General features: G+C 36.3%; 1 protein-coding gene and 1 long non-coding RNA gene across 2 annotated transcripts; one reads left to right on the plus strand and one right to left on the minus strand.

The window, feature by feature from the left end:
- Positions 1-459: 459 nt before the first annotated feature.
- LOC135747506 (uncharacterized) lies at positions 460-4,293 on the minus strand. Its single transcript, XR_010531927.2, has 5 exons — positions 4,070-4,293; positions 3,468-3,563; positions 2,292-2,423; positions 2,150-2,209; positions 460-912 (listed from the first exon to the last, which is right to left on the minus strand). It is a non-coding gene; the product is annotated as an uncharacterized lncRNA (long non-coding RNA).
- A 2,557-nt stretch (positions 4,294-6,850) lies between these two features.
- Positions 6,851-18,503, plus strand: LOC135750418 (receptor-interacting serine/threonine-protein kinase 2-like). Its single transcript, XM_065269229.2, has 11 exons — positions 6,851-7,590; positions 8,507-8,660; positions 8,980-9,135; positions 10,732-10,889; positions 11,727-11,776; positions 12,103-12,264; positions 15,316-15,401; positions 15,962-16,054; positions 16,162-16,261; positions 16,350-16,574; positions 16,676-18,503. Exons 1-11 carry the CDS (start codon positions 7,400-7,402, stop codon positions 17,056-17,058), a joined length of 1,758 nt encoding a protein of 585 aa, XP_065125301.1. The 5' UTR covers positions 6,851-7,399; the 3' UTR covers positions 17,059-18,503.
- Positions 18,504-20,021: the final 1,518 nt, after the last annotated feature.

Raw genomic sequence — 20,021 nt, forward strand, 5'->3', positions numbered from 1 at the left:
TGAAACAACCCAACGTTTGGTTAATGTGTTTAAAGCTGAAATTTTGTGGTTAATTGCTTTCATACCTTTCATTGTGGTGTCTATAAATAACAAAGCATAGATTTAATTGAAAAAGCATATTTATTGCACATGAACAATAAAAGAGTACGTAGCCCTACACAAACAATCAACTTTCTAATAAAAAAATATATTAGTATTATATCTCACGATCTAAAATGACAGATACCCGGTTAACATTACAATTAGATCAAGTAAAAAGTTGTACAAGTAAGGGATAATGTTTTGGCAGCATGTCATCACAGAAAAAAGCCCCAACAGTTTCTTCAGGACAAATGTCACAAACACATTGGTTTAATCATTTGTAAATTTAATGTCGGATATGTTATTAATAGACATTGATATTTAATTTTTGTGAAATATAAAACTGTACCTGTCAAAATGATTTTCAGCATTGGAGTTTTTAGTTTTGAGCAGTAGTAGAATGTCACGACTGGCCAATCAGAAACTAGCATTTTAGAGAACCGTGTAATAAGAAATGGTTAATGTAACACATAAGATCAACACTAAGTTGCACAAACAGTCAATATATGATCAACATGAGTTATCACCCTAGCATGACAAATAACTACACAGACTTCTTATAGAAAGGGATTCCGTTCTTGGGAGTTTGTAAACAACAGTCTTCAAAAACACCCACACTGATGTGCACTGCTTAGTAAAATGAATGTCCAAAACATAAAAAAAAGTTTAAAACATGTCAACATCACCAAGGAGGGTGTATTGCTGGAGTGACTGTCTGTCAAAAACAACGAAGGCTTGATGGCAGAGATCGTCATCTTCCAATCCAAGGACAAATGGGAATGGTTTTGTCACCTCAGCCTCTCAGAAGAATGCAACCATGTTGGTCCCAACCTGTTGAAAACAGACAAACACTTGTTAGAATGCAGGCAAAGACGCTAAATGCATGATGCAGCATTATTATACAAAACCAAACAATTCATATTTCATACACACAAATGTAGTATCTAGTTTAATTGTAATGAAATGTATACATTTCTGTTTTATTTCAATAACCTTACAATATACTCTTTGTTCATGCCAATAACTCAGATTCACAGTAATTTCAGATTCTGCCACGTCACTTTACCTGGCAGTAAGCCCGATTTTTTAGATTTTGCAACAACCTGCATACTTGCCCTTATTACTTAATATAGCCAACACTTTATTAGCATATATTATGTAATGAATACAGGGCTGGACATTAAAGGAATAGTCTACTCATTTTCAATATTAAACCGTTATTACCTTAACTAAGAAAAGTTGATACATCCCTCTATCATCTGTGTGCATGCACATAAGCGCTGGAGCGTGCTGCGACACTTTGATAGCATTTAGCTTAGCCCCATTCATTCAATGGTACCACTCAGAGATAAAGTTAGAAGTGACCAAACACATAAACGTTTTTCCTATTTAAGATGAGTAGCTATACGAGCAAGTTTGGTGGTACAAAATAAAACGTAGCGCTTTTCTAAGCGGATTTAAAAGAGGAACTATATTTTATGGCGTAATAGCACTTTTGGGAGTACTTCGACTCGCCTGAAAAGTCCGCTCCCCTTCTCCCTCTCATAATGGGAGAGGGAGGGTGTTACTGCGCCGAGTCGAAGTGCTATTACGCCATAAAATATAGTTACGCTTTTAAATCCGCTTAGAAAAGTGCTACGTTTTATTTTGTACCACCAAACTTGCTCGTATAACTACTCATCTTAAATAGGAAAAACGTTGATGTGTTTGGTCACTTCTAACTTTATCTCTAAATGGTACCATTGAATGAATGGGGCTAAGCTAAATGCTATCGAAGCGCCGCAGTGCGCTCCAGCGCTTACGTGCACGCACACAGACGATAGAGGGATGTACCAACAATTCTTAGTTAAGGTAATAACATATTTTAATATTGAAAATGAGTAGACTATTCCTTTAACGTTTGTCCCTAAAGTTAATGTTTTAGAGTTGCGAGTAAAAGAACATTTTTCTTGGCCGAGTTTTAACTCTATTCCTACTTGTAAACATGTCTTCTTGCTAGTTCACAAACAAAATATTAAATGTTTTAGGTTGCTTGCAAAGCAAAGTGTGCAATACTTCCATTACTTACATAAACTTAAGATTTTCTTCCCACTTTTGTAGACAGGAGTTGGAATATCATCATGGGGTTCTGTAGAGAAAAATGTTTAGGTTAAATTAGTAACTTTACTGTCATAATACTCAGCAAACAACAATTGTATTCCCAAGTGTACCTGTAGGTGATTTGTTGATGCTCCTGGTTCTTGGCTGGGAAGTTGCAGGATTCTGTCTGTAAAATGCAGTGCCCAAGTTTCAAATAGCTTTTCGGCATGGTCAGGGAATAACACAGAGAAGTCTTGTGAACTCTGAAAATGACAAATCATGCATTCATTTTCAATAAAACTTTAATGTAAATTTATGCGATAATGAATGCTATATGGGCTAGCTTGTCAGTGAACTACGGCTGCGTGTAGTAAATGGTGCTTCACCTGTTTTCAGATGATGGCAATTTACTTCTAATCACAGAACCGGCTTTACCGATGAGATGGGCTTGACAATTGTATACAATTAAAGAGATAGTTGGGCCAAAAATGATATTAAACCCATGATTACTCACCTCCAAGCCATCCAAGATGCATACGTCCATCATTTTTCAGACTAACACATTTTCAGTTATTTTAGAAAATGTTTTAGATCTTTCAGTTAATCAAATGTAAAGTTATGGGATCCACTCCTTCAAGTCCAAAAATATTTGCATCCATCCTTCACAAAATAAATCCATATGGCTCCACGATGATAAACAAAGGCCTTCTGAGGGTAATCCGTGCAGTGTTGTTGTAGAATTATAACAAAAATAACTAGCTTCTGCTAATGGCGCCATCTTGGTCGCGTCCGCATTTAAGAAGAGAGCTGTCCTGAATACAGAGGAGTCTAAGATGGCGGTATTACTGGAAGCTAGTTATTTTTGTTTATAAAGTTTAAATATAGATATTTCTACAAAAAAACGGCACGGATTACACTCAGAAGACCTTTGTTTATCATCGTGGAGCCATTTGGATTTCTTTTGTGAAGGATGGATGCACATTTTTTGGACGTGAAGGAGTGGACCCTGTAACATTACATTTGATTAACTGAAAGATCTAAGACATTTTCTAAAATATCTCAAAATGTGTTTGTCTAAAAAATGATGGACATATGCATCTCGAATGGCTTGGGGGTGAGTAAATCATGAGTTTAATATAACTTTTGGGTGAACTATTCCTTTAATCGTGCAACCTTACTACTTTTGAAAATGACATACTCACAGCAAAATAAGCAGGGACTCTTAATAAAGAAATGCTTTGATATGCCTCATTGTATTATAAACATATCACTTTAAATAATAAAAAACAAGTGCATTTTCATGTTACCTGTAAATAACTTTGTAAAAGCTGGTATCAGAACCTCAAAGTGACATTGTTTTAGCTTCTCCAGGAAAAAAATATCCATCTTTTATCCATCAGGGTCTGAGGAAAAGAGCCAAAACTGTGATTTAAGTGGGCATCATCAAAAACATTTGAAATAGATAAAAATGTCTGTAACTTACAGACCAAATGAGAGTTCACACCCTGTCTGTGAACTCAAGGCTAAAGTTTCATGATCTAAACATGATATTAAAAGCATCAGTTTGATTTCAACTTTTACAACAAACGATTATTTATTTAAAACGTACACGTTTCCTCCTCATATTAACTTTATCTGTTTTAAACTGAATTTCTAAACCATTAGAATACGTTACATTCTAACGTTTCTAAAATTATTAAAACAAGCCATTTTAGACATATTTCATAAAACGTTTGATCAAACGAAATATTTAAATCATTTAAAAGCAAGCATATAGATTTACTGAGTATTACAGACTAGCCAACGGATGCTAATAAAACTTTTAATAAGAGTTATGTCTTGTGAACCATCATTTTGCATACTTTTGCATTCAGAAATAGTTTAAATGATTAAAAACAATGACACAAACCTTTTCCTTCAAATAAATCAAAGATAAGTCGATGAAAAACCGTTTATGAATCCTGAAGTGATGTTAAATTCCCGCGTCAGGTAGCGTGCTGTGGCAGGAGGAGTCTGACGTGTCTGTGTGGGGGAAGGGAGAAGTTCTCTCTGGGGAAGAACAACACTGACACCCGGTGGTCGCGCCGGTAACATTCCGACTTTTTGAAATTAAACTTTAAAATTGGTGTTCACTTTACAAACCGACTGCAAATTTGAACATTATACATATATATTCTCGCCTGAACTTATGTTTAAAATACATTTTGTGGACTAGAGAAAGTAATATTGAGAAACAGCTATATGTATCTATTAAGTTGGCTCTGCTTCAAAATTACCCAACATATAACTCAACAAGTTGGGTTACACAAAAACTACCCAACACTGATAAAACAACCCAACAAAATAACCCAACTGGCTCAACCCAGCAGTTGGGTTGAAAAAACAACCCAACGTTTTTTAGAGTGTAATATTTCAGTGGTCTGAATACTTTCTGATTGCACTAATAAAAACTCTTTGTAAAAATATTGTGATTGCTAATATTATTTTGCAATTGGAGAGTCATCACAAATACATAAACAGTCAGATATTATCTGTATCTGCAATATATTAACTCAAAACTTAGACAGATTTTTGAATATTTATTTTTAATTTTACATGAATGCATTTAGAAAATGTTTTAATTCAAAGCTCCTTACAGTGCATGCAAGCTTCACATTTTATATATCACTACGTGTAGTAAAAATCAAACCCACAACCTTTTGCACTGCTAATGCAATGCCCTATAATCGAGCTTCAGAAATTCACAAATTTTGAAGAGTTACAAATGTGGAAAAAGAAATAGAAAAACTATTCTGTGGAGTAAGTAAACTTCAACCAGCTTCAATATGATTTACATTAGCCTTAAATAACTACATTATGTCAATAGTATTATGAAGACCTTTAAAAGTTGTTTATAAATAAGTTCGTGACACACATATTCTAAGCTACTAGCCACTAGATGGCGATAATATATAAAGACTTGTTTTTGTCCATCAACATTATCCATTTGTAAATTTAGGTTAACTGGGACACTTTTCAACATTGAGATTATTGTCCTTTAATTAATGATTAAAAACAAACAAACCTGAATTCACCCTACCTTTAGGCATTTTGCAAATAATTTTATCCAAAGTAACTTTGGAAAATTAGGAAAACAGTGAATCACCTTAGAGGCAATACAAATGAGAGATGATATTCAAGGTTAAATAAATAAAGCAGCTTACGCAATATTAAGAGACCATTGGAATGTATAACATTATTGTTTTAGACAGGCAGAAACTTCTCACACTTTATCTAGTAGTGTGGGGTAGTGTTTGAACAACTTTAAGCCCCCAACCTAAAAAAATGCACTTTTAAATGTGTTTCTAAGAAAATTAGTCACCAGTGTATGTGCAGAAACATCCTGTTATTACACAAATCCATCTATTTTTTCTTTGTGTAATCTCCTTTAAACCGCAACAGTCACATAAAACAGGCTGTTGGGGATCCCCTAGCAATGTGATGTCACACTGACTACGCCCCAACCATAACCACTCACATTATCCGCCTTATGAGTGTGTAGTTCAACCTTCTGCCAGATACACGTTTTGATGTAGTCCAAAGCACATGTGTAAACGCTGTACACCCTACTTTGCTTTTGGGGAGGGGAACAGAAGCTTTCTTTGCATTTAAAGAAACACTCACAAAAACAGCGCATTTTTCATTGCAGCCACAAATGTCATGTTCAACATCGTATAATGAAAGATCTGTGGTGTATTTTGAGCTGAAACTTTACAGACACATTCTGGAGATACCAGAGACTATTTTATATTGCTGAAAACACTAGGTCAGGGGCCCTTTAAATTAACAGTGTTCACAATGTTAACAGAGGAATGTGATATTTTGCATTCAAATTCACTTTATTAATTGTTACCCTTTCTATGTGGTGTAGCCTATTGTATTGTATACGTGTACAATGTTATAAATTACTGTATGACTCTTATATCTTCCTCAAATAGCTACAAATAATTTGCATGTACTGGATTGTGGGCACAAAAACATCCTCATTAAAAGGATGAGCAATAATGTTGCTTACTGTATGCAACTTCTCCTTCCATTGTGCCAAAACACCACACTTTACATAACTAGGCAACCTGCTTAAGGACAGAATATGTTTGTTATCAAGATCGAAGCAAAATTAATCTCGAATCCTCTATTATATAAAATATATAAATGAATAAATGTAGGACTTCGTACTTTTGGTTGAAGTCATTGAATGAACAGAACGCATTGTTGGGAGGGCAAATCCCTTCTGTTGGGAATTCCCTTAGATCATCATAATGGAATCAGCACGCGCTCTGACGTATGCTTTATTTTTTTGTCTACAGTATGTACACATTCTTTGTAAAGTTACTTGCATTAAGCTTTAATGCTAACATAGTGTCGAACTTTTTAACAGTTGAAGAAATAAAACAAACATAAATAATAAAAACACATGGGATATTTTGCATTGTGTAGCATAAGTTACAGCAACAACCTTCCAGATGTCTAAACCTACGACAATAATAAACCCACGTGTATACTTAAAGCATAGGTCTCAAAAACATGACAGGTTTTTTTGGAATGCACTGACTGTCGGGATAAGTGTTGTTCATTTTCCTTTCACCTGTATTCGAGAAGACCCGCCCGCTGTGATAGTATTGGCTGTCAGAAACTGTTATCAGTCTATGATTGGACAGTTGAGAAGTCACTCATGATCGCAGCAAACAGTAAATTGCTCAAGGGCGGGACTTAAAAAAACACAGCGTTGCGTGAATTCGTGTTCGGTTTGATCAGACCTGCTAACACACAGCTGTGAAATAGCTAACTGTTTCTAGCGCTCTCATAACACATTTCTTTTCCGACAAATCTCACACCCCGTGATTTTATTTCATTTTATCGTCAATCTGCAGTTTGTTTATGGCGTGAACGTTGTTCAGTTTGGGGGCGTGTCTCCAAGCGCGAGCTACAGGGCATGTTTCATTTCCAGCTCTGATTTAGTAGTACTTTGTCAACATAGTTTAACCTTCACGATTTAACAGTCGTGTAGATGTTTTCCAGACGCGTGTCTCTGGATCATTTAGTACGAAAATCAAACAGCGTTCGCAACATATAAATAAATGCGCGAGCTTTTCTTTTCTCTCCACGCGAGCGTTTCGGTCTTAGCGCGAGCTTTCATTTCCCCTTTCATTTGTCATACTGAAGCTGAACGGGCCCGTATCCTCGTGTGATATCACGAAACATGGAGCACACAGGCTGCGTCAACATCTGCAGTCTCACCAGCACCTTACCGGTGATTCCCTATCGAAAACTAACGGACTTGCATTACATCAGTAAGGGAGGATTTGGGACTGTATTCAGGGCGCTGCACAGTGACTGGCGCACTACAGTCGCGATCAAGTGCTTGAAACTCGATTCACCGGTTGGCGAGAGGTTGGTGTAGTGATTTTTACATTGCTTCCTTGTTGATTCAAGTGCATAGTGCCTAAAACATGTTCAAAGTGTATGTGATCGCCGTTTTGTTACAATGGGACATATGTACTGTATGTATTGCATTTCTTGGAAAGTTTTCAGTAATGTGTTACTTGTTACCTTCTGTATTGCATCACTTAGATATGTGGTCATACAAGATGTTTTGTTTATGTGCTGCGGGCACATAAACAAAACAAACATAAAATGCATAAACCTAAATGTAAATGTTTTGGGGGTTAAAATAGATTTGTTGTTAATTGACAGTTACAAGGTAAAGACAAAGACTAGATCTGATCCTGCCTGTGAATTGTAGGCTAAAATCTATTCTACTTATGAGATTACGAGAATAAAAGTTTGATTTCAATCATTGATTTCACTTTTATTCCAGTTCTTGATATGGCCTTACTCAGTCAATATTTAAAATATCAAGGTTATATTTTTACACAATGTTCTTTACATTATGTAGGATGAATGATTTTATGCAGCAAGCAGTAGATCACAAAATTATTTGGATTTGACCTGAATTTTTTCAGGCAGGGTCACATTTAGAACAAACGTAAGTTGATAATATTCATTTTCAGTGGATATGCTTCGAGTCTATGAAATGTCGTTAGTTTGAGTTAGATTTCATTGTCCAGATTTGATGGTCCTGTCATGGGAAAAGTAAGTCATGAAAGTAGATTTTCTTAAGTAAACATTAGCCTGTTTGTTCTAGTTAGGTTTATTAACTATTTTTAGAAATTCTTATCTAGTTATTGTGAATGAATGGAAAAGTCCTGAAAATGTATTAGACCGAATGTTGAGACCCTCAGTTTTATTTACCCTATAATCATGTATAGTTGAGGAAAAAAAATTCTAATCATTAACTTTTTTGCAGAGAAAGGAATTGTTTACTGAAGGAAGCCGAGGTGCTTCACAAGGCTCGATTTAACCACATCATTCAGATTTTTGGTGTGTGCAATGAGCCCGAGTTCTTCTGCATTGTGACAGAGTTCATGACCAATGGATCGCTGGATGAACTATTGCATGAGGTATACAATAAGCAGTCCTTTTAACATCGTAGACTTCCAGTTTATTTTTGTATTGATTGTTAGATGCATCAATACTTCTATTCACATATAGTTTCACTTTAAAGTGTACTCAGAGAGCATCTTATTAGCATATTTACAAGTTTTTCCTGTGACAGTATTTTCTTCGTGCTTTAAAATGACATATATCAAAGTATATTTTTCAATCACCATGTATACATATAAACAACAATAAAAACTAAATTTTCACTGCATGGGGACTTTAACCTTTGTAAATACCATTCATGTTATTCACGTTAAGTTGTGCATTTCCTTATTACAGAAAGATATGTACCCAGTGGTGGCCTGGCCATTGAGACTTCGCATTCTTTATGAGATAGCTCTAGGGGTCAACTTTCTCCACAATATGACCCCACCTCTTCTTCATCATGATCTCAAAACTCAGAACATCCTGCTGGATGGGGAATACCATGTCAAGGTTTGTGCATTTGGACAAGTAGATCTGTAGGTTGAAATGCAACTATGTTGGTTGAAATAAAAATGCAATTTTTCTTCCTCATACCCTGGGACAAAAATTTCCTATAGCTGCACTAGTAGATCATGGTGTTAGCAACCTTAAGATCTTGTGTTTGATTCAGGGAAAACACAAACAAATTACATGCGCCTTAAATGAACTATAGTTCGGTTTAGATAAAGGTAAGTTAAGTTGAAGGTATTTGTCAAGGTGTTTTACTGTAAATCCATTGTCTTTTTTGTGCGCAATGGAACTTGTTGGAATGTAAACTATTGTGAGAACGTGTAGGTATGCTTCCCTGTATGTTATCTGCTCCATCCTATAGATGAAACTGTTGTGATGTCACCCCACAAGCATCTGGTACCAATTTAAGAATGAATAAAGGTTATGTAAATGAAGGTTATTAAGTAATGCATATTGGTTTGTACTTGTAGTGAGAAGTTATTTTGACAAAACCATTATAAACAATTTAATTATAATATTTGATCAAATATGTTACAAGTTGTTGATGTATAACATAATTGGTAACACTTTCCAATAAGGTTCATAAGTTAACATTAGCTAATGTATTAACTAACATGAACAAACCATGAGCAATACATTTGTTACTATTTTAATTGTAACAAATTGTTTTTTATGTTAGTTCACAGTGCATTAACAATATTTTTTTTAAAGTATTAGTAATTGTTGAAATTAACATTAACAAAGATTAATACATGCTGTATAAGTGCAGTTCATTATTATTTCATGTTAACTAATGTTGTTAACTAATGTTTACTAATGAACCTTATTGTAAAATGTTACCACATAATTCAGAAGAAATGAAATTGAAAAGTGAAAGAAGTCTGTATGCATACATTGTGCATATTCACTGTTTACATATACATTAGTCCCAACTAGAGGTGCATAACAATATATCGCGATTAATCTATAGCAGAATTATGTTTTTGTTTACATCGTGTGTGTGTGTAATGTGTATAATAACTTTGTATAAATAAATACACACACAAGCATCTATATATTTAAGAATATAAATACTTGAAATTATTAGAATATTATTGTTTGTTGGCACTAGGGGTGCATAACGATTAATCACGATTATATATTTGTTTATTTATTTATTTATTTTTCTTTTTTTTCTTAAAATTATACATGTAATTTATACATGTGTGCACATTTATATATACATAATTATTATTCACAGCTCATACAAAAATATGATGTAAACTTTTATTCTGTTATCGATTAATCGTTATGCACCCCTAGTGCCAACAAACAATAATAATATTATAATAATTTAATTTGTACAAGTTACAGCAAACAAGGAAAATTCCTGAAAGAATATTAAATATTTGAATATTACTTTATAACATGTCTCTTTGGACAAAGTAGACTGATTGATCTATATTTGGTGATCAGTAAACCTTTATTTTATTAAAAATGTACTTTTACTTGTGTACTTGAAATAACAATGCAATTTGTTATTTTGTACATATGTTAAAATTTGCCATACTCCGATCTAAACTCTGTTGCACCTTGTGTGTCTGTCTTTTTGAATAGATTGCTGATTTTGGCTTGTCGAAATGGCGTCAGCTCTCTATCACTAAAGGCTCTGGCTCCAAACCTGCTGAAATGGGAGGCACTGTCATCTATATGCCACCCGAGGAGTATGAACCATCAAAGAGCCGTCGCACTGATGTCAAATATGACATGTACAGGTCAGTCAGTATCTTTTACAAATAGCTTAAGACTCCTCTTAAGTCCTAAGAAACAAGTCGTTTACAATTATGTTTTTAAGAACATAAAATTGCCTAAAAGCTTTTTTCCTTTTTTTTTTGTAACTGTAACAGTAAATGACCACGCACCAATACAAAAAATGTATTCTAAATAAAATTATTTGTTTAATTTAAGTAAAATAATAAATACTTTCTTTTACATGAGTATGAGGTTATGAACGAAAAACCAGAAAACAGTAACCACAATCTTTTTTTGACCAAATGAATGAATGACAGTCTGTTTTATACAATTTTCATACCATTTCTCTCTTTATAACCCTAATGTTGTCATCTCTCTCAGTTCCCATATTCTCGGGACATCCCCTTGAGCAGTTCAGCCGTCCCTTTCCTTACACCAAGACCAAACTATATCTCATGTAGCATAATTCATGTCAAGTTCTACGGAGAAATAAAACTGGTCGGAGTCCAGGGCTGCGTTCAGCACCGACAAAACTGTGCACAACGTTTTAACAGAAGCGGGATTTTAAGAGCCTGATGAAATGGTTATAAATACCTAAATTTAAAAAAGTAACTCAAATATTATTGTGTATATTTACTCGTTACTTCAGAAAAGTAATATTATTACGTAATGCACATTACTTGTAATGTGTTACCCCCCAACACTGGTGGTCACATTCATTTTCTGTTGGTTCTGTTGAAATCATGGCACTGGTATGTGAGTGCAATGTTATCTCTGAAGGGGATTGCCAAATGTGGATGTAGGGGCTGGATGGCAACAGTGAAACCATTCACTCATCTGTTCTCTGCTTCCTCTTTCAGTTACGCCATCATCATGTGGGAAGTGCTTTCAAGACGGATACCATTTGAAGGTAGGGGACGTGTTGAGTTCATAAGTGTACAAACATATCTTATATCTTGTCATATCATTACAGTTAGACGGACATTCAATTTTATATAACTGTTAGCTCTGGGTGCTTTAACAACCAGCGTTCTTGTAAACTATGTGATGGGTATGTAGAGGCTTGCTATCAGTTAAAACTTTACATAGCACCCTGAAGGCACATCAGTTGATGTTTTCAGCACTAGGCATCAGCATATTTAGCTGTGTCATGTTTTCGTGCCCAAAAACACAGATTTCATGACCTGGCCACTATAGTTTAATTCTCTTCTTTACTGTATTTCTCTGTACTGGCAGAGGCCACCAATCCAATGCTGATCATGTTCAGCGTCCTTCAAGGGTCTCGGCCCGACACGAGTCCAGACAGTCTGCCCGCAGACATTCCCAGCAGAGAAACCCTCATAAACATTATGACCTCTGGCTGGACCGCAAACCCAGACGACCGGCCCTCCTTCCTCAGTAAGTTGAATCTCACCTTTCCCCCGCTTTACAAAATCAGTCTGAATCACTGTGATGAACTCACTGTCCAAAACGCTGACCTGCGCTTATAGTTTATTAGTTGGCTAAGCATCTAACCACATCTGTGTCATTGTAACGTGACTTTTTGATTTTAGTCAGCTTATTTTTAAGTATGGATTTCGACACATGTCTTTTACAAATGCAATTTCTTGCTTAGCGTCCGATGAGGACAGATCAGAAAAGATAAGGAAATGTGTATGCGTGTGTGACAGAGGGGGCATACTAGGGTCATGCACTATGTGTCCCTTCATTCCAATATAATAATTATTTAACACGATATGGTGTGACTAATATGTAGCTGTGTTAAACAGCGTGGAAATCTAATATCCATTCAATATTTTTCTGTATTCACTATCCATTCAATATTTTTCTGTATTCACTAGTGTAAATACTTTTATTTTTCTTGCTTCATACTAAGCAGTAGAGTTTTCAGTAAAGAGCTGTTGATTCAGTGAGTTATTTTACTGATTCAGATCATTAATAACTCATTGGGTCTCATTCACTAATAAATGGGTAAGTTTTCTATTTATATGCACATTTGAACTTCTCATGAACCTAATTCACCACAAGTGAACACATTCATTTGTTCTAATATTTTGCATTTTTGATTCGGAAGGTTTTCCTGGCGGTGGGGGAAGCCAGATGTGCTGTCCACCAGAGTAACTTTAGTAAAAAAAGAAGTATAGGATGCCATAACAAAGACATTTAACTTCACCAGAGACATATAACTGTATCTAAAATAAAATGGACAGGATATCTAGTGATTGACGTTTGGACTTCTCATTACATTTACATTACGTTTACAAAGTAAGAAGATTTGTCATTATGCACATCTTCTTTATATGTGTAGAAAAAAAATAATTGGGCTTTATAAGAATGTATACTATACTGTATAATAATAATAATAATAATATAATGTATATAATAATAATAATAATAATATATAATGTGTATAATATATGTGCATGAAACACGCAGCCTTGCAATTCAGAATCGATTTCAGACAGGCATTTTTAATGGGACACATGATTAATCGTTACAGCCCTAGTTGTCTAGGAAATATCCAAAACCTGATTAAAATCTCAAGAGTTAATTTACAAAAATAGCTTTCACGGTCCCACAAAATCAGTGACTGTACATATTCGGACAGTTCCGAACCTTCTTCTGCATATTCGTTACAGCCCTATAGACAACATATGAATTAATTTTGGGTAGTTTGGGGAATTTTGTCAAGGCTTATTGTCTAATGTAACCTATCACTGGGCTAACTATGATAAGCAATGTGGATTATTTTAAGAAACCATTCAAAGGATGGCACACACATCTATCGCTGTATGTTTGTTTAACATTTAAGCTATCCAGTGCGCTGAAGGTTGGCGACTTTTCGCCTTTAAAACAGAAATATGCTGATTTGTACTAGATAAAACCAACACACCAGTCCATATGCATAGATTATTTTACCTGATATGTAGTGTGCACTGCAAACATGAGAATTATTTATGATCCTCTCAGTCCAGTCTGTACATCGTATTGTATTCAACCACAATAGGCTTTATGCCCAGCTGCACTACTTCCTGAACTTCAGCCAGCTCCTTGTTTTCTGTCTGCAATTATTGGACAAACTGATTAATCCAGGTGTGCCTGACCTCAGTAGTCACAACAACAATAATCAGACACACCTGGATTAATCAGTTTGTCCAATAATGGCTTACAGGAAACAATGAGCTGGCTGAAGTTCAGGAAGTAGTGCAGCTGGGCATAAAGCCTATTGTCTTCTTGACTTCTATGAAGGAATGTCTGCCAGGATCTGGTAAAACTTTAGTTTTGAACCAAAAGTGCTGTTTCTTCTATTTTGGCAACCAAAAACACAACAAGATGACATTTCAAAGTCAAAACCTCAAACTTTGAGCGCCTGCTATTAATTCCTACTTCAGTGTTGCCTCCAGCTAGAGCGGTGACATCACAGTGACGTATGCGATTAAGGGGTCTATAGCCTAGTTTTTTATTATAGAGTATGTGTGGTCGATGTTGTAGTCAAGACCAGCTGATTCAAGTCCGAGAAAAGGGTTGGTTGAGTCCAAGTCAAGAGCGAGACCAGATAAAGTTGATCTTAGACTTTTAGTTAAAACAATAAAATTGCCACTATACACCACAGATACAACCTTATAATCCCACTTTAGTATTATGCTGGAAACATTTCTGATGGCGTGTAAAATAGGACAAGCCCAAAGCTGTTTCGTTATTGGTGTAACCATTTGCATGATTCATAAACGCACATTCATTATGCACAGTACAGTCAGATGACCAAGTGTTTAAACCAATTAAAACATATTAGGCTGATAACTGCAATTTTTGTTGCATGAGATTCTCTTGGTTTTTCTCATTGGCTCATTTAATTTTAAATTTTTGCTCACACATAAGTGGCAATTTTAACAAGCTATAATAAATGATGTGGGGGACACCAGAGATTTAATTAGCATTCTGTGAATAGTGGTGTAATAGGTCACCTTTAACAACTATTAGTCAAGCATCAGTTTAGTAACCAAAAAAATAGTAAGATAATAATTATGAGCATAGGCACTGATTTATTTTTTCACTGATGGGTGTCATCCTCCATCAATGCCTCTCTCTTCATCCCAAATGCGAATGAAAATAAATATATCTATTATCTACTTAAAGGAGAGTGAATACACTAGCACATATACTGTCAAAAACCTCAACATGTTTACTTCTAATGTGAAAATAATCAAAAGTGAGAATATTTCGGAATATGTTTAAACACGTTGCAGATAAAGAATCAAATCATGACAGTACTGTAACTTTTGTCTATACATTATTTTATTTCACTTCAGATTAATTGTCAGTTCATATTGAAGAAATGTACCTTGTTCTAAATATGAAGACTTTGCGGCCCTGTACTTGTGCACATTTTTTACAAAAGCATCCTTCTAGATGGTGTAGCATCTAAGTATGTTTTTCTGTACTTTATAGGTTGTCTTATTGAACTGGAGCCCATGTTGAGAAGGTTCGATGATATTGAAGTTTTAGAAGCAGTACTGGAGGTCAGAAGGACAAAAGTGAGTGTTTCGACTGACCATGCACTTAAACTCTCAGAACATTATCGGTATTTTTATATCTATACATAGCCAGTTGACTTCAGTTTAAAGGTGCAGTGTGTAACTTTTAGGAGGATCTCTGGACAGAAATGCAATATAATATACATAACTATATGATCAGTGGTGTATAATGACCTTCAATAATGAACCGTTATGTTTTTATTACCTTAGAATGAGACATTTTTATACACATACACTGTGGGTCCCCTTACATGGAAGTCACCATTTTGTGCCGCCATGTTTCTATAGAAGCCCTTAGCAGACAAAAACTTTTTACCAATTTGTCTCCGACGATAACATGTTTGTCCTGTGGCGGCTACCATAGCTTCTCCATGTTTTTCAAAAGCGAGGAGTGAGCCGTGGACTGAGACATTGGTTGCAATTCGCAACCTCACCACTACATGCCGCTAGAATTTACACACTGCACCTTTAACACATACTCTGGTTGTCAAGTCTCTGACTTTGTATTATATAATACTACTCTGCATTATTGTATTTCTCTTGCCTTCATTTTACCCCAGTATATGAGGCCAGGAGGCTGCTGCTCATCAACTCAGACAAATGGAAAACAAACCAAGGAGAAGAGTGTAAAGGAGCAAAACGTCCCCTGGCCGGTCATTATGTTATTTTATATAAAGTGTTGTGTAATGATTTTGCATTTGAGCAGAAATCGCAAGTGTCTGGTGAGTTTCTTAATTGTATTATTCTTGTTCCACAATAGTACAACAGTTCCACATCTGGATCGGGTTCCTGCTCTTCCCAGGAAGCAGACATTTCTCTTCCAGGCTTCCTTACCATATCAAATATACCACCTTCTCAAGGCAGGATTACCTAACAGACACAAACACGTGATCTTATTTACTTTTATCTTTTGTTTGTTCATAGCTAATGTTTCTGCGTGTTCTTCAGGTTTATCAGCTCCTCAGGCTGGTCCACAGCCTTCAATAATGTCACTTCCAATGGATCCTCCAAAGCCTCTTGTGGACAACTGCTCTCGAAACAATCTCAGTCCTGAATACCAGACGGCCCAGCATATATCTGACTTAAACATACGCATGAAGCCACATTCGCCCCAGAGTGAGAGTGAAATGGCCCTTGACATACAACCGCTCACCATACAGCCACACCCACAAGGTACTGAAGGAACGCACATACTGATAAAATGCATAAACAGTACCTTCACCATTCCTTGTTAAAGTCTCTTCTTAAAATCCACATCTTGACACTGTTAACAGATTTTGCCACACCATTGGACTCTGAGGGTCCTGCCGCCCGCTGGATAGCATCCCGACGGGAAGACGTTGTACGGCAGATGACGGAGGCGTGCCTCAACCAGACTTTAGACGCTCTGCTGGCTCGCGAGCTGCTGATGCGCGAGGACTACGAACTAGTCGTGAACCAATCGACACGCACCGCCAAGGTACGGAAGCTTTTGGACACCTGCGAGCGGCACAGCGAGGAGTTTTGTCGCGTGGTGGTAAAGAAACTCCTGGACAACAAGCAGATGGGACTGCGGCCCTACCCCGACCTCAGCACCATTAGCCCACCCCCACCTTATACTCCTGTCACCACTCCCTTCATTTCTAACTCCTTCAACAACTCACGAAACATCTTCTGACTTCTTCCCAACTGGAGAAATGTGAGTCTTGCTTTCTCTTTGGACTTTTGTTATGGAATCATTCCTGCATTGTCTCTGCTGCTTAGGGCGCAGTTTGTGTTCCTGTGCTTTCGACAGTTGGGAAGTTGAGCACTTTTTTCCCCGAGTTTAGCATGGCCCATTCTGAATCATTTTAAAGTTACCGGTGCTGGGAAAACAAAGTCTAGCAATTTTGAAATTCCACAAATTTTTTTTGGATTGCCAGGAAACAAGTTCCTTTCTCCCTGAAAGCATTAAAATGCTTAAGCTATCAATCATTTGACCCTTCCCTGCCAGGGCGTCATTTGCAAAAATTCTCCTAAGAGGAATGCCACATCCCAGTTATAAAGACGTAACACATTTTCTGCACAGGCCTGGACTTGGAATTAGTGTGAATCAGCTGTTTCTGTCTTCCTTTTTGTAAATCAGTGTTTTCGTTTCCCAAATTGAGACTTAAATAGTTTTGACAGTCTTTTGATGTCTGTTTTGTCCTGTGTCAGGGTTTATCTATTGAACAATCTGTACATATGTTGTACTCTCATGTGGTTGAGCTGACAGACCGCAAAATAAACTTTGCTGAAAATCTGAGGACATGATGGTCTAAGAAAAGCATTGAAAAATTGATGTTTTTTCTCAGACTATGGTCGATAATCATACTTCTGGTTTAGCCTTAATACATTATGGTGTGCCAACCAGTCCAGTATTCTTTCTTTTCTTTTCGCTTTGATTAGCATTGTGCGGTGTGCCCAAAATGCAATATATAGGGATGGTTTTCCAGACAGGGTTTAGATAATCCAGGACTAGACCTTAATTTTATTAGGACATTTCAGTCGTTTTTACAAACATACCTTACAAAAAACAATACTGGTGTGCCTCTTGAGACAAAACAATGGCACTGATATATGTAAAGATCCGTCAATGCAAGATGTTTTTAAAGCAACACTATGTAGTTTCCATGTAAAAATGACTTACAGCTCCCCATGTGGTTGAAAAGCGCAACATTGCCTGGTATCAGACACTCTTCTGCAGGCAGGGGGAGGGGCGGGGCGTGTGCCCTACCCTCCACCGCCACTTTCAGAGTGTGCTTGTAGCAGCTAGGAGGCTGCTCAGGTTGCAGCAACAGTACAATTTGTCCAGTTAAAAGTTGTTCTATCACTGAAATAATTTTAGAGACATTATTTAAATGTAAAAAAACTACATAGTGTTGCTTTAAATGAAAGCAGCTCAAACATGCATTTTAGTCCGAGACTAGGAAAAGCCCTGTCCGGGAAACCACCCCTCTTCATCAAATTTGTAGTCAAAAATCCTTTCAAGACTAGTTGGCATGAGATTTGTGAGGTTTCCTTGCTTTAACCCGTTTTTGAGTCTCATTTCTGGTTTGTTTTGGATGAACTACAGTGATGGACACTGAAACTTTGACAATGGGTCGTGTCTTGAGTTTTTGACTCGTTTAGAAGCGTCTCTTGACTGCTTCAGAATGGAAGTCAATGGGCCATGCACAAACATATCATTAAGACAACACTTAACGTTCATTTTCAAAACTGTGCTACTCACCGAGTGGTTTGTGGTGTTCGTTGATGATTAAAAACAAATATATTGGCGCAATGTATGATTTCAATCAGTGTTATTTGCTATAGTGGAACTATTTTTTCAGATACCTCACAACCGTGTATATACTTCCGCTCTATATTTGAATCTGAAGCGTTAGCACACTCCCGACCACTTGATGGCGACAACCACTTTGCCATACAAGGACGCTAAACGGAACTCGGTGTCTAGCGTATAGACAGTCACAATCGAGCTCAACTTCAAACCTAAGGCTGGTCACTGAGCCATCAAATATGGGAAAAATTTCCTTCTGAGAGAAACAGAGCGATAAAACTACAACCACATGTAAACAGACCCCTTTTTCGTTTCCGGTGGCAGAGTGATATATCAGCGAGCAATGAGTCTTCCAAGAGAAGTCAATGGAACTTTACAAAATGCCAAATAAAACACGACAGAAACTGTATTTCGCTACACTACTTGTTTTTAATCATCAACGAACACCACAAACCACTCAGGGAGTAGTATAGTTTTGAAAATGAACGTTAAGTGTTGTTTTAATGACATGTTTGTGCGTGGCCCTTGACTTCCATTCTAAAGCAGTCAAGAGATGCTTCTAAATCAGTCAAAAAGTCAAGACACGACCCATTGTCAAAATTTCAGTGTCCATCACTGTAGTTCATCCAAAACAAACCAGAAATGAGACTCAAAGTGTTAAATAACGGAATTATCCTTTAACTTACGCTTTCCCGTTTACTTAGATTAACATTTACATGAAAAATATCACAACAAACTATATATTGTTTTAAAGGTCTTGAATGTAGTTTTCATATTTCAAAACCTTTTAGCAGTAATAATAATAATGCAGTAACTGTAGTTGATTAATTTGTGACAAAAGTATGCAGCAAACTTCCTTGCTTTAAGATTTTTCCCATTTTTTTTCAAAAGTGAGTACTGTAGCATTATGTTCACAAGCAATACTATCACATGCGACAAAACTGAACCGACCTATTCAGAATGGGATAGTACAGTAGAATCTGTAAGGTAACAACAATGTGATTCATTCAGAGTAGCTAAGGTCACCTCTTACAGTAACTTTGTATAAAGATAAAGTCATTCTCAGAAGTTGCATAATGGCATTTGTCAAACAAGAACGTGCTTGATGTCTGTGACCACACCTGTCTGTTAAATCATATGCAGCCATGCGCATGAAACGCCTTAGATAGGTTCTGCTTATTGGTTCATTTAATTATTGTGCCATTGGTGTAAAAGCAAACAGGTTTGCACTGGTTCACGTCGGCTCTAGATGTAGCAGAATATACAGAGTTGACAGCACTTTGAGTAGGGCTGCAATGTATACCGAAATAACCGAAAAGATCCCAAACATTCATATTGCAATA

This window comes from Paramisgurnus dabryanus, chromosome 6 (assembly GCF_030506205.2).
Source record: "Paramisgurnus dabryanus chromosome 6, PD_genome_1.1, whole genome shotgun sequence".
Classification (NCBI taxonomy): Eukaryota; Metazoa; Chordata; class Actinopteri; order Cypriniformes; family Cobitidae; genus Paramisgurnus; species Paramisgurnus dabryanus.

Bases quoted from the DNA above. Each gene is read 5' to 3' on its own strand.
- LOC135750418 (XM_065269229.2), top strand. From the start codon at position 7,400: ATGGAGCACACAGGCTGCGTCAACATCTGCAGTCTCACCAGCACCTTA. The intron at 9,136-10,731 runs GTTTGTGCATTT...CTTTTTGAATAG, and splicing joins ATGGGGAATACCATGTCAAG to ATTGCTGATTTTGGCTTGTC. The intron at 16,055-16,161 runs GTCATTATGTTA...GTTCCACAATAG, and splicing joins AGCAAAACGTCCCCTGGCCG to TACAACAGTTCCACATCTGG.